Genomic DNA, 14,685 nt, shown 5'->3' on the forward strand with positions numbered 1-14,685 from the left:
AAAACAAGAGAGAAAACAGGTCTGAAAGCATTTTTAAAGTATGACTGTATTTTAATTCACCACAACACTATTGACACTAAAATGCTGTATACAAAATGTATGAAAAAATGAATAGATAATAAATGTAACATTCTTTTATATAAAGTAAGGTCTTGAGATGAAAATATCCTATGTCTGGTAACTATAACTCATTGTCACCCTGTCAGTTTAGTTCAGTGCTTGCCTCTCCATGAAACCCATAAAAGTCACCCCTCTCACCTTCCTCTGATGTCTACACAAGTAAAATTCCAGACATTTTAGAGCATTCTGCAGTGCTCAGTCTAGCCAGAGGCACGGTGTATGAAACCAGGCCCCTGCAATGGGACGGCAGGCCAGAAATTCAGATCTGAAGTTGAAGATATAATGGAGTTAAGAGCCATTTTATTTTCAGCATGATAAATGTAATATTTAAATGTATTACTTTAGATTTTTCATTTAAGTATACGCAGTCCGTTAAAAATAATTTTGAATCAATTACAGAATTGTAATCATGAATATTAATAATCATGATTACAATATCAAGGGACATATTTTTGTCATAATTGAGCAGCACTACAATTAATTTTAATGAAGCATTTAGCAATGCAAAGCAATCAAGCAGGGATGCTGACTAACTAATTTTTATAGTGCCAATTTACTGCCACAGGATGGCAGCCAAGCGCAGTTCAAACCTGAATTATCAAAACATCCTGTGGTAATCCAGTTTGTGGACAAATGTGTTTATTACTAGAAACATCTCTGCAAAAATAAATAAAAATCTTTGACACTGCAAGGCACTAGCAACACCCTGGCACTCATAACCCTGAATAGCAATAATACAACCTACTAGCAATAATAACCCTGAAAGTCACTTTGGATAAATGTGTGCCAAACGTATAAACGTTACATGCTTTAAAGTTTCCTGAAACTGTAAGACTACATATGAACCAATGGATGTGGTTCATCCAGACTATACACCAGCATCCTGCTTTCCACTGTGAGATAAAGATGTCAGTGTACCAGAGGAAACTCTACCCTAATATAAAAGATTTATGGCACAGAGAAACATAATATTCTTAAAAGTGGCAGAATCATCCCTATGTGTGCATAATGCAGATCAGAGGAACTGTATGAGATGAGAACACTGCAGTCCTGAGACCACACCCTTGCCCAATATTGTGTGAGTGTGTATGGTCTGTTATGCACTCACACACACAATAACTGCTGTGTCAGTCCTACTGCAGCATGGCAGGGTCACACAAAGAACAGACTTACTGCAGGTTACTAGATATAAACATCCACACAAGCATCATTTTAATTAAAGAACAAAAAATCAGCCTGTAACATGTTTCTGAATGTGCTTTTCTGCAATAAATGTTCTACCTAGATTTAAAACCTGCAAGTACAGGACATTCAGAGAGCCAGGGGTTGTTTTTTTCCCCTCCTAAGTCAAAAGACAACAGTATCCTAAAACAGACACTTTCTATCTAATGTCGTACTAACAGAAAAAAAAAATATTAAAGGGGTGGTTCATTGCGATTTCACTTTTTTAACGTTAGTTAGTGTGTAATGTTGCTGTTTGAGCATAAACAATATCTGCAAAGTTACAAAGCTGAAAGTTCAATGCAAACGGAGATATTGTCTTTTCCAATTCTGGCAGTTTAATGCCTACAAAAAACGGCTGGTAGGGACTACAACAAGATACTTCTCGGGTTCGTGACATCACAATCCCAGATAAACCCCGCCCTCGGGAAAAAGGCAGCAGCTATGAGAAGCATTAAACATGGACGTGCATGCGGTTGCTGTACCGTATTAATGCTTTAATCAGGATAAAACCGTATATTAAAAGCTAACATATTATTTTATTTTTTTTTACCAAGCATTAACACATGTTAGACTGCACCCCATAAACACAATCAAGCCTAGAAAAAACCCAGTGAACCACCCCTTTAAGCAAACATAAGAAACCAAAAGCAAGTCTGTTCTAAACGGAACTTCAACGGCACATCAGGCACCTGCCAAGCAAGTAATATTCCTTGTCCAGACTGCAAGTCTGTGTATGATATAAAACACTATATTTGTCTATGCTAACACATTTAATCCCACAGGCAAATACCGTGAGCGAAGACTCTACTACTTTTTTATCCATGTGTAAATATTTTTGTGACAAAAAAAGTGACTGGCAGACATATAGGCAAACTTAAGAAGTCTTACTGGATAATGCGTCATGTAACAATATTTAAATGACATTGCCATTTCTGTGTGCTTGAAGATCTTGCTGCAAAAGAGCATCTTTCTCTATTGACTGCCATTCAAAAACTTGCCATGTATTCTGACTAAAGGTGCAATCACATTTACTGTTGTTTGGCAAATTATCAAGAGCAAAATCCAGTCATTTCTATAGGAATCCACACAATTTGGAATTTTGCTGGAGGAGGAAAGATTTCCCCACATGGAATTTACCAACAGAAAGCTCCTTGGTTTGACTTTTGTGTGAGCTGAGCTTCATACGTTGCTGCCATATTGACAATAGACTTTTTTTGTCCACAAAATATCACAGAAATTATGCTAATAATACTGCACCATAAATAAATATTTTGGAAACAGCATTTCATTATATTATAGTACTCTACATTCTATAATAGTTTCAAGTGACTAATTTTCACTGCATCTAAAATTGCACCACATTGTTCCTTGAAGTTTTTTAGCTTAAAATGTCAAAACATGTTTCAAAAGGGGTCTTTTGCTTCTATGCCATAAAAGAATCATTGTTGGTTCCCCAAAGAACCTTGCAATTAATGGTTCTTAAAAGAAGCATTTTTTTGTGTGAAGAACATTTTAAAAATCTAAAGAACCTTTTCCACAATAAAGAACCTTTTATGAAATGAAAAGGTTCCACAAATGCCAATAAAGAACCTTCGTTTTAATTGTGTAAGTACGGCAATATTTCTTTGATTCCTCTGACCTGCAATGCGAATGACTGCTCTCTCTGCAGGGTCCAGGACATCTCCGGAGGCAGATTTGGAGCGTTTAACGCGCTGGTGTTTGGTGAGGTTCCATGGTAAGGTGTCTCCGGGAAAAGGTGAAGAGCTCAGGTCACTTGCACTCTCCTCTGATGCAGACCGCTCAAGTGCCCGCCGGCGACCACCTGACATGACCTGGGAATGGAGACATGGAAAACGTGAGTGTTAGAGATGATACAAAATGAATACACAATGCAGCAACGAATTGCTGATGCTCCTCGGGAGGATGTGGAGTTTTCAGGTCACTTTGGAGAACCACTTTACTTTGGACAGCTGCTGGGGCTGTTTAGAATCACTAGAAGACACTACAAAACTTTCACACAACTGTAGATATTATCAGCTTTAGTTAATGTTATTTTTTAGAATGAGTTGAGAAAGGATTTGAAAATATAAGCCTATATATTAAAATTCCTCATCATGTCTATGCATAGGAACCAGAGATATGATTACTGTAATTAAACAAATGAACAAGAATATCACATAATGCCTTAATATTGATGAATAAAATATTAAGAGACTGCTAGTGCAATCAAAATAAATACATATTGCTATTTAAAGTTTGGAACAGCATTTGAACCTGTGGAAGTAGCTTGTCTTCCGTGTATATAATCAGATTAGCAAATCCTTCATGTTTTCTCGATAGTATGCTGCTTTTCCTGAGCAGGGCGAAAAATCTTGTCGGAGACTGATTTGAAGGTAACTGATTACTCAAAAGTTACTAAGACAACATGAAGGTGTTGAAAAGAGCATGTTTCAGTGGCCCCAAAGGAAGAAAATGAACGTCATTATTGTTAGTGGATCCAAAGAGACTTCAGACAGGAGTAAAATGCAGGGCTGTGATTTAGAGAGGTTACAAAGTCAGCCAGCACAACTTCTGTGACCTCTGCTGCCCTCTAACGAATGTGAAAAGACAGGACCTAGCCTACATTTTTTCTCTGTTGCAAAATACATAACACTTTTCATCACACTCTTCATTTGCATGCATCAAGTAATACTACCTTTACAAAACTTCATGGAACTTTAAAGGGGTCATATGACGTTGCTAAAAAGAACATTATTTTGTGTATTTGGTGTAATGAAATGTGTTTATGCGGTTTAAGGTTAAAAAAAAAAAACATTATTTCTTTACAGATCTTCTTTATGCACTATTTGGAGCTTGTAACACTCCAAAGAGAAAGGAAAAATTGAAATCGCATCATATGACCCCTTTAATATATTCTACCAGTCAAAGTTTGGACACACTAGATGAATTTATGATAATAAAATCCTTTGCTTAAATGCCTAAAATATAACATCTCCATAAGTTTTAGTTATATACTACCATTCAAAAATTTGGGATCAGTTTTTTTATAAAGAAATTAAAATTCACTCAGCAAGTACACATTAAATTGATCAAAGTGACAGTAAAGACATTCGTAATGTTACAAAAGTGCTGCTCTTTTGAACTTTTTATTCACCAAAGAATCCTAAAAAAATATGCATGGTTTCTACAAATTGCAGCACGACTGCTTTCAACACTGATGATAATATAATACATAATACTTCAAAGAACACTGTCATTTACCATGGTAACACGGACACTGTGTTAGTCAATAGCGGAACAAACAAACGCGCTACTACAAACGACTTCAAACCACCTCAGCAGACTGACAGAAAACTGCTGCTGTTGTTTATGTTTCTCGAGCGCTGCAAATTCAACCATTTTTATGAGAAATCCTCAGCGCGTCGCATATAATCGCGCGCAGAAGTATTCTCGTCATCATTGCTCAGAAGATTCAACGATGCGGCAAACACACCAAGCATCCTTTAAACAACTGCTTCATATGGGTACCGTGACTCTGTTTACAGCCCATACACAGCATCCAGCTGTTCACCACCCTCCCTTCTGATCTGTCAACACGCCAATGTCAGTGTCGCCACCCCGCATATAACGCTCTGGAGAAACGATGCAAAACTTACAGCGTCCCGCCTGCGATGGAGAAATGTACCTGCAGTGGAACTTACCGGGGAGGAATCCAGCACGAACGCGCCCTAGTTATGAAAGTCAAGTGATTATTATACCGTTGGATGCTTCGGCGCTGTTTGCCCGTGGAGATGACGGTGCAAAATTCTGTGGATGATCACTGCTGGACAGGGGGAAAGGTGATCTGAACTGATCTGATCCAACTCGGTGTTGCCCCTGTAGCGCTTCAGTTCCACACAATGGTGGAATGTCACTGGGTGTTTTGCACAATGCAACGATAGATTTGATCTATTATGTGGGAGAGAGTTTATTGCCTTCCCATGAACAAATGCTTTTCTGTTTGATAAACTATACAGTTGTGACCCAAAGTAATGCACCCCAAGCCTCACTGGGGACTGAAGCATTTGAATCAACTTATGTGCACACAAAATGAGTTCCAAAAGAAACATTAAGCATGAAGTTCCTATAACTGGTAAAGCATCCCATTAACAACGCCAAGGTCATGGGTTCGATTTTTTTCCCAGGAACACACAAAATGTGGCCTATATTTAATCTAAGTCAAGTCAAGTGCATAAATGTAAAGATTAGTATGTAATATTTATAATTAACAATAAAAACTAAATGATTAAAAACAAAATATTAATATTAATTAAAATATAGGCTACTATAAATAAATAAAAAAACTGATGATCATAGTGAAAGCTGTCATTATTGATTATTTTGTATTCTTTTTATTATATATACACTATTTTTTTATTAATTTATTATATATTTTGTATATTGTAGAATTGTATGTGTGTGTGGTAGTTAACTAACATTAACTTACAATAAGCAAGACATTTTTTACAGTATTTATATTTTTTAGCATTAGATAAAAGTACAACACTCGTGCTGTCAAACGATTAATCGCGATTAATTGCATCCAATATAAAATGTTTTTGTTTACATAATATATGTATGTGTACTGTGTATATTTATTATGTATATATAAATACACACACATGCATGTATATATTTCAGAAAAATATGTTATGTTTATATATTAAATATATTTATTTATAATATAAATTATATGAATATAAATATAGACATGTAAATACATGTAATTATTTTCAAAATATATACTGTATGTGTGTTTATTTATATATACATAATAAATATACACAAAACACATTTTATGCAAACAAAAACTTTTATTTTGGATGCGATTAATTGCGATTAATCGTTTGGCAGCACTAAACAACACTTTTTAGTTAATGTTAGCTCAGGTTCATAAATATTATTAACAGATACAACTTTTTATATTTTAATCAAGTATTAGTAAATGATTAAATTAACATTAACTTAGAGATTAATAAATGATTTGGAAGTATTTTTAGTTCTCTTTGTAGTTAGTGTGCTACAGAATAAAAAGTAATCCATAATGACAGCTGTTTAGTTCCATTATCAATATTAAAGATATTTTAAGATGTATTTTAATTATACATTTGTGGCTTTTAGAAATATGCTTGTATGGATGTACTGATGTGGACATAGAAGTCTGAAATACAGTAAAAGTAAAATATATTTTTATATTATCTGTTCAAGCCTTTGAAAAATAAAAAAATTCAGTCCAAAAATATCCCTTTGGGTCTGTCTATGGGTCCTTAAATGTTTAGGCCACATCATTAAAAGACCAATTATTTGTTGATCAAGCAATAGGTCTGAAATCCTGAATTACTCCAAATACATGTAGGCTATATACAGCATCATTAAAGGTACTGAATTTACAGTTGCTAGCACAGTCGTCGCATTTTGCAAGCAAATGTAGTTAACATGGCTCAGACTTGACAACATCTTACATAACAGAAGCTTTTATACCGCTCAATGGCTGGTAAGAAAAAGGGATCGTTGTTGCCATTGGCATGGGCCGGTTGAGGGAGGGGCAGCTATCTAACACAGCACCAGTCTCAGTGCCAGCTTCAGCCTATTGTGCACAATGCCTACTGATATTAACCCTCTAATGCACTTCATTATGGGTACAGCTGGGTATTTTACGATGTTTGAAGCTGTTGGGTGGTCCAGATGAACTGCTAAAATTTACATGCACATTTCTTCATTTAGGAGATGCTTCTAAAACTTACTTCAGTACACTTTCTTGTGTCTTTTAGACCAAGTCTATTAGCACTGAAGCCCACCTATATGTGTACTCTAAAATAAACTTTCAGCAGATGTACAGTATTAAGGGTTGTTCACACTAAAGGATAATTATAATGATAAATATAGACATTTAAAAATCATTCTAATAATTAATAATAATTTTTTTCTTCAGGTTGATGAACGATGAAATCATTAACAGCCAATCATAATCTATCCTAGTTTAAAGAGCACTGGCATTTAAAGCAGCAGACCACATAACTGCAGCATGCTTGTAATATGCGTTGGTGTGGATGTTAATATAGTTACTGACTGTTATAGTCAGCTTTTTAGATATCATTCTTGGTGTGAACAGCGTTTACAAATGGGCCAAAAATAATGATTACTCATATTGGACACAGAGCGATATTCACATCTTTGTCCAATTAAACGCTCTAAAGAATGAAAATGTCCCCCTAATACCAACTGCCACCACTTAGTAATTAGAGCCCGACCGATATATCGTTTAGCCGATATTATCGACCGATATGAGCCTGCCGCCGATATATCGGTATCGGCGGATATGCCGCCGATATGAATTTTTTTTTTACAGAACATATAACGCAGATTAAATGCTTCTGAATGGTGTAATTACTTAGTTTGTCCAGCAGAGCACAGTCTGCGGCGCATTAAAGCCTGTGTTACGGCCACCAGAGATGATCGCGGCCATTCAGTCAATGCTGGTGTTTGTACCGTTTGAACTCATGTTTATCACATCGGTCACATCGCGCGTTGTCACTGGATGCAGTAAACTGATGCCTCGTTCTATTTATAACGTGCTGACACAAAGTTCAAACGATTTTCAATGGTCGCTTTGTCGCGTCCTGTTGCGGCGCAGACACGGTGTCAGCATAGTTTGTCAGTACAATGGACGGAATCGCGAAATCCAGCCATAAAAACGGAATTGACTGTATAACGCGGAATTTCATGGAATTTGTCTTATTTTTGATGAATAAATAAAAAACAGGTCAGTATATATATGCAGACTGTGTCTGTGAATATTAAACGGCAAAAAGACGATTTCAATACGAATGTTCTGCATGTTCATTTGATTACCAGAAAATACACAACACAGACCTTGTGAAAAAAAATATTATTAATTATTATTATTTATTAATTTTAGATGTTTACATTTGGAAAAGCTGTGCTTCCTGCATAAACCTGCCCCTATTGGTTTGGCAGTAGCTTGCTTGCCCTACACAGTTACCTTGTTTAATTTCTTAATTCAAGTTATATATATTTTGTTCTATTTGTGTTATTTATAATAAGTGAAGTGAAGTTTACTGTTAAGTGCACTGATGTCAGACTCATTTTGAATAATAAAGTTTGTTAAATTGTTAAATACCCTGCCTCCACTACATAGGCCTATGTTTGTCACATCATTATAAGTATTTGATCAACACATTTGAGTTATCATTGCAAAAAAATGTGTTTATGTATATATCGGCATTGAGGAGGTATCGGCATTGGCCCCCAAAAAACCCATATCGGTCGGGCTCTATTAGTAATAGCAAAAAACAAATCATGGTTCATAGCAACATATTAAATTAAAGACTACTGGCAATGAAAAAATAGAATAAAATAAAATAAAATAAAAGATGTGCCATTAAATGTGAAGAAAGCTACACTCTTCAAGCAACAGGGTTTCAAGGACATAAAACAAAAGCTTTATGCTGCTTTAGTAATTAAAAAAACAATATTAAATTTACATTTAGTATTTTTTTATATCTCTTAATCTCCATTAACATAAAACACAAAAAGCACCTACAATAAAATATTTAAGGTGTGTTTTGAACAGACACCTAAATAAAAGTCAAAAAGTCAAAGGTGTCAAAATGGATTTGTTTTAAGTTTATGAATTTTGAACCCTATATCTATATGACAAGAGGAGACATTCAGATTTGCCATTGCCATTCTCACCTGTTCAGCAGAAGCTGAAGTCACAGTACCAGGTGCGATGGTGACTTTCAGGTGCCGTTTGTTTCTCTTCCTCACTGTTGTAGAGCGCTTCTCTTCTTTCTCTTCCTCCTTCTCATCCTTTCCCTCCTTCTTTTCTTCCTCTGTCTTCTTCCCGTGTTTTTCTTTTTCTTTCTTCTTCTGTTTCTCTTGAGAGAGAGGGGTTGCCAGTTTGATCACCCCGACGATCCCCTCATTTAGCAGAGCCGCTGAGACACTCTTGTCCTTCGGCTTCTTCTTCCGCTGAAAAAACAGTGAAATCAGCATATTCATTTGAAAGCTGTAATAAAACCTACAACAGGAACTACCTTTCAAATGTATGCAGGTTAAAGTAATTTTAGCCAAGACAATTCTGAAAAGGCCACAAAAGTGTTATCAGTGGGTTTAGAGAATGTTCGGCTATTTCTGACGCCCACTGCCTGGATCACACAAAGGAAGTCCCTATGTGACAGCCTGTGAGTGTGATTCAATCTGTCAGGTGCACAATTAGGAGGCCGTTTCTATCAGACAAATACGTGTTTAAATAGAAAGCAGGTACAAGAACATTATTCTAGCTAGCTTTTATGTCAAGGCTTGAATTAGGGCTTTTTAATTACCTAATGGCCATTACCAAATGAGATTGCAGTGTTTTTACCTAACACTTAAATCCAGCTATGATCCGACATCCATCCTCACTAAGAAAAACTACAAAGACCAACTTGAGCAGAGCATTAAAGGAATATTTCACCCAAAAATGAACAGTCTCTGAACAGAAATCACTTGCTCACCAATGGATCCTCTGCAGTGAATGGGTGCCGTCAGAATGAGAGTTCAAACGGCTGATAAAAACATCACAACAATCCACACGACTCCATTCCTTCAATAACATCTTGGGAAGTGATAAAGAAACAAACTCCTCTACATCTTGGATGGCCCGAGGCCGAGAGGGATGTAAATTTCCAACAAATTATCATTTCTGAGTGAACTATTCCTTTAAATAAACACTACTGTTTAAACACTAAAGGAGGAAAATGGAAATTTGTTTGCCTTGACATCATGGAGACAAACGCAAGAACTAAAGCTTATTTTTCCTCCCTCACAGGACACATCATGTACAGCCGCAAAAAGTACTTGGAAGCTTAATTCATAACTGAACATCATTGTATTAGATACAAAAGATCAAACCAAGTAGCATAAATACATGCATCATACAAATGAGGCAAGTTTTCTCAGAACTAACTTCACTTTTTTGCTATTACTTTTAACTAATGAGTAGTGAAGTAACAATAGTGGATGTAATTAATATATAAGTCACTTGCTGCGATCTATTTTAATAAAATTCATACAATTTCAAGTATCCAAATTCTTTTTGGTGCCACTGCAAGGTATTGCATTTCAGAATCAACACAGAAAATGCAAGAAATTGTATTGGAAAATAATGCTTTTTTTCTTTTTCTTTTTTTTTTTTTACTTTAATCCGGGTTATTGCAGTACTCGGAATAAATGATTATGGCCATCATCATTTTGACCATCTGCTCCGTAAATTGCACAAACAAATCTAATATATAAACTTTATCTGCCTCTTCTCTCGGGCTGTGAGATAATGTAATTTGGATCTGTTTTTCTCTCTGTCCACTGGGAGGACAGGGGAGGAAACAGCCTTTTGTTGTGCAGAGACAGTGTCTCCATTCATGCAGACAGAGCTATCACAAGCCATCTCGGTCCGGCAGTCTATTAAACCAGCATGAACACAAGCCTGCACTGACAACTCACCCATAGACTCAATCATCTTTGTCTTATAAAGCAATTATTATGTGTTCATCATTCATAAATTATAAGTAATAGTGCATGTACACAGCTGTTTTACTGTGTGCCTACATATACTGAGTAAACTGTGAGATTCTAAGATGTTTTTACCTGGATATACAATCATTTGCATATTTAATTATAGCAAAGTAGTACCACAATCAATTATAGCAAAGTATTTTTCTACAATATATATAAAAAGGGTTTTGGATCACTGAAAAGTTGCTGAAAGACCTGTGTAAAGTGTCATCAAAAGGTTTATTTTACAATACTGGCCTCTAGAGGCTTCTGGGTAAAAAGTACATATTCGTAAGGCATATGCATATTCGGAATGGCATACTAGCATGCTAATATTACTGTTTTTGCAGTATGTACGCTACTGTTCAAAAGTTTGGGGTTGGTAAGATTTTTTAATGTTCTTGACAGTTTCTTATCATGCATTAATTGATTAAAAATACAGTAAAAAATTAATTTTGTGAAATATTATTACAATTTAAAATAACTTTTCTACTTTAATATATTTTAAAATGCAGTTCCTTTTATAGCAAAGCTGATTTTTTTTTTTATCAATCATTGCTACAATCTTAAAATCATCTATTATGCTGATTTGGTGCTCAAGAAACATTTCTTGTTATTATCAATGTTGTGTTGCTTAATATTTTTGAGGAAACCTTTGCAACATGCTACAGTTTTAAACGTTTACCATTACATACTGCTTCAGATACAGTTGCATAATAAATAACAGAGGATGACGTACCTGGCTCTGGTGCTTTGTCTTTGACTGTTTCTCCATGGCTGAAACAGAAACACAGTATTAAATTAGTTAAAGGAAGCTCATGTGGAGGATATTAAACTATGATGTCTGCCCAACCGAAATACTAAATATAAAGCTTCTCAACTGTGCGTCACGATATTGATTGAAACATTTCATAAGGAGGTGTGTGTATTTGTTTTTTTGGAGGTAAATACACGTATATATAAACACACTGGCAAGTATATAGGTTAGAATTGTGTGCAGCTGTCAAAATCCCTGTCACAGTAATCATCCAAACAGCAAGTTATAGCCTGCTTTGAACCTTGACCCCAGATCTTAGAAGAAACTAGTTATGTGAACTGATTCTTCACTCTTTCAAGCTCAAATGCATGTCAGACCCTCAATGTTTTCTTTGAAAACACATGGCTGCTACACAGCAAAATCCTGAGTGAAATCAACTCTGCTCAGAGTACATATTGTCCCAATCTACAGAGTGTTAAAGTAACACTGAAGCAGAGTTACCACTGTTGAGGATCATGTGATCCGTTTTCATGTCTAAAAGCCTGAGCAGTAGTTGTTCATCTTCAACATTGTTAACAGCGGGTTTTCTTTACTAATGCTCACTCATCAATTAATTAATTGCTTAATTATCCCATTAACTTTAACTCGGCTTCAGTGTTACTTTAACACTCTGTAGATTGGGACAATATGTACTCTGAGCAGAGTTGATTTCACTCTGGGGATTTTGCGGTGTACGTTTATGGAAATCTACGGGAATGTGTTTCATTTATTCAAAGAATACACAACTGACAGATTTCACTGAAAGCTACAATTAGTACGTCCAATTTAACAACCATCGCTTTGTGGTCTCGAGATAACTTTCTCAAGTGGGTCTTTTTAAAGCATTTCAGATCTTGGTTTGGACATAGCCAAAATCTGCAACGGCTGCCATTGCGTAACATCCCAAGGAGCATTTAATTTAGGGATACTGCTTGACAAATAGTAAACTGTGATTTGAGGCTTCAAAACGCCCCTTCAGATGACGTCAAATAGAGTACATGACAGTGAACACACAACTCAACCACTTTTCCATGCTGTGCCTACTTAAAACAGCCAGTCATGGAAAACCAGCATTTTGTTGCCTTCCTTAAACTCTCTGTATCTACTACTGATCCGGAAAGAGCTGAAGAACATCAGCAGGAACTGATTCCAGGTCAGTTGAGTGAGAATAAAAGCAGCTATATTACCTGAGAGGTATCTCTCCAGTGGGGAGGTGGAGCTTTGGCTTCCCCAGCAGCAGAAGAACAAGCTCCAAATCAGGACGGTGGCCAATACCAGCACTATCACCCAGAGCAGCCGGGCCAGAGACGGGTACGCCAGGGCCCAATCTTGCAGCGTGTCCATACTTAGCCACTTTTCCTCTTCCCTTCTGTCTACTCCCTCTTTCCTCTTGTCTAGCTCCTGTGGCTGCTTCTCAGTGGCAGATGGGCAGCAGCTGTGCAAGGCCACAGCCCACGTCAGCTCTGGAGGAGTGCGTATACGAGCGTGTGCGTTTTCTTCACTGAGCCGAGCGGCACTCGCAACCCTGCCTGGAATATCCAGCAGCCACTCCCAGGGCAAAACATCTCTCTCTCACTCACACACACACACCCTCATTTCACTCCGGCTCCGAGACCTGTTGGTTAATAGTAGGTAGGAACAGAGAAATGCACCCGAGGCGATTTAAAGCGACAATGTAGTTCACTTACTAGGTGTGCGTATAAACGCAGAGAGCATGGAGATAATGAATGCAAACAGTGGCCTCGAAATGTGTTTGGACACTTGAGTCACACTTATAAAAAAGATCTTGATGGGAACTGATTACATACAACGGCTAAAAAAAGACTGAGATTAGTCATTGCTAAAACGGTAAAAGTGGTTAGTTCTGAGAAGGTCTCTAGAATCATATTCACACTTTAAAGCGTGACATCCATAGCTAAACACTTTTTAGGCTTACCGTTTATTTTGTGATGAAGCAATTTATGACAAAAATATTCTTCATCCCATTCAAAACTGGATTTGATGCTTTTACTCGGAGGTACACTATTGGTCAAAAGTGTGGAATAATTTGTGAATACGATTTTGTTTTTTTAAAGAAATTATTACATTTATATAGAACGGAATTAAATTGATCAAAACTGACAGTCAGGGCCGTCCTTAGGGGGGTGCAACTGGTGCGGTTGCAGCGGGCCCCGCGCTTGAGGGGGCCCCACGGCGAACGGAACGAGGGGGGCCCCGCTGCCAACCTCGCACCGGGCACGCGTCAGCTAAGGACGGCCCTGCTGACAGTAAAGACATTTACAACGTCACAAAAGATTTATATTTCAAATACTGTTCTTTGAACTTTTTATCAAAGAATTCTTAAATAAAAACAATTAAGCAGCAGAAACAAACTATTGATATAAGAACCATATTAATAACTGGCACAAATTGAGAACCAAATCAGCATATTAGAATGACTTCAGAAGGATCATGGCTGCTGAAAATTCTATTTTGCCATTACTATTTAAAAAATATAGTATTAATATAAAACAGTTCTTTTAAATTGTCGTAATATTTCAGAGTGTTACAGGTGTTACTGGATTTTTAGTCAAATAAATGAAGTCTTGGTGAGCATAAGACAGTCAGTCGTAATTATTCCAAACTTTTTTACGGTAGTGTGGATGCATTACAGTCTCTATTTTGATGAATAAACCAAACTGATCAGGTTCCAGGAAACATGCATACAGAAAGTTCTAAACAGCACATTTTCCACAAGCATTTTGTCTGGAGTTTGGATGAAATATAAAAAGAACTAAAGGAAAATCTGCCATTCAGAGGAAGCTGCTCATTTATGAGTCACAACAGGATCTTTCCATTTCGGTTTGCTTCTTTGACAACACACCCTGTGTTTTCACCCTCTGGCCCAAAATTACCTAGTGCCCCCAAAACCAAACACAGATGCCCAACATTCCTAGGTTTTGACTTGTAAC

At 36.6% G+C, this 14,685-nt stretch overlaps 1 protein-coding gene across 2 annotated transcripts in view; it reads right to left on the minus strand.

Annotated features, from left to right (window-relative positions):
- The window catches only part of LOC107748698 (plectin-like), a 102,651-nt gene extending 89,244 nt beyond the window's left edge, over positions 1-13,407 (minus strand). For both annotated transcript variants that reach the window (XM_016563633.1, XM_016563631.1), the window contains exons 1-4: positions 12,922-13,407; positions 11,678-11,715; positions 9,100-9,378; positions 2,984-3,176 (exon numbers count right to left, since the gene is read on the minus strand). In XM_016563633.1, the coding sequence (XP_016419119.1) occupies positions 2,984-3,176; positions 9,100-9,378; positions 11,678-11,715; positions 12,922-13,078 (667 nt within the window). In that variant the 5' untranslated portion in view covers positions 13,079-13,407. The remainder of the gene's footprint in view (positions 1-2,983; positions 3,177-9,099; positions 9,379-11,677; positions 11,716-12,921) is intronic.
- Positions 13,408-14,685: the final 1,278 nt, after the last annotated feature.

Source organism: Sinocyclocheilus rhinocerous, unplaced genomic scaffold (assembly GCF_001515625.1).
Source record: "Sinocyclocheilus rhinocerous isolate Xijiao unplaced genomic scaffold, SAMN03320098_v1.1 scaffold499, whole genome shotgun sequence".
NCBI classification, from domain to species: domain Eukaryota; kingdom Metazoa; phylum Chordata; class Actinopteri; order Cypriniformes; family Cyprinidae; genus Sinocyclocheilus; species Sinocyclocheilus rhinocerous.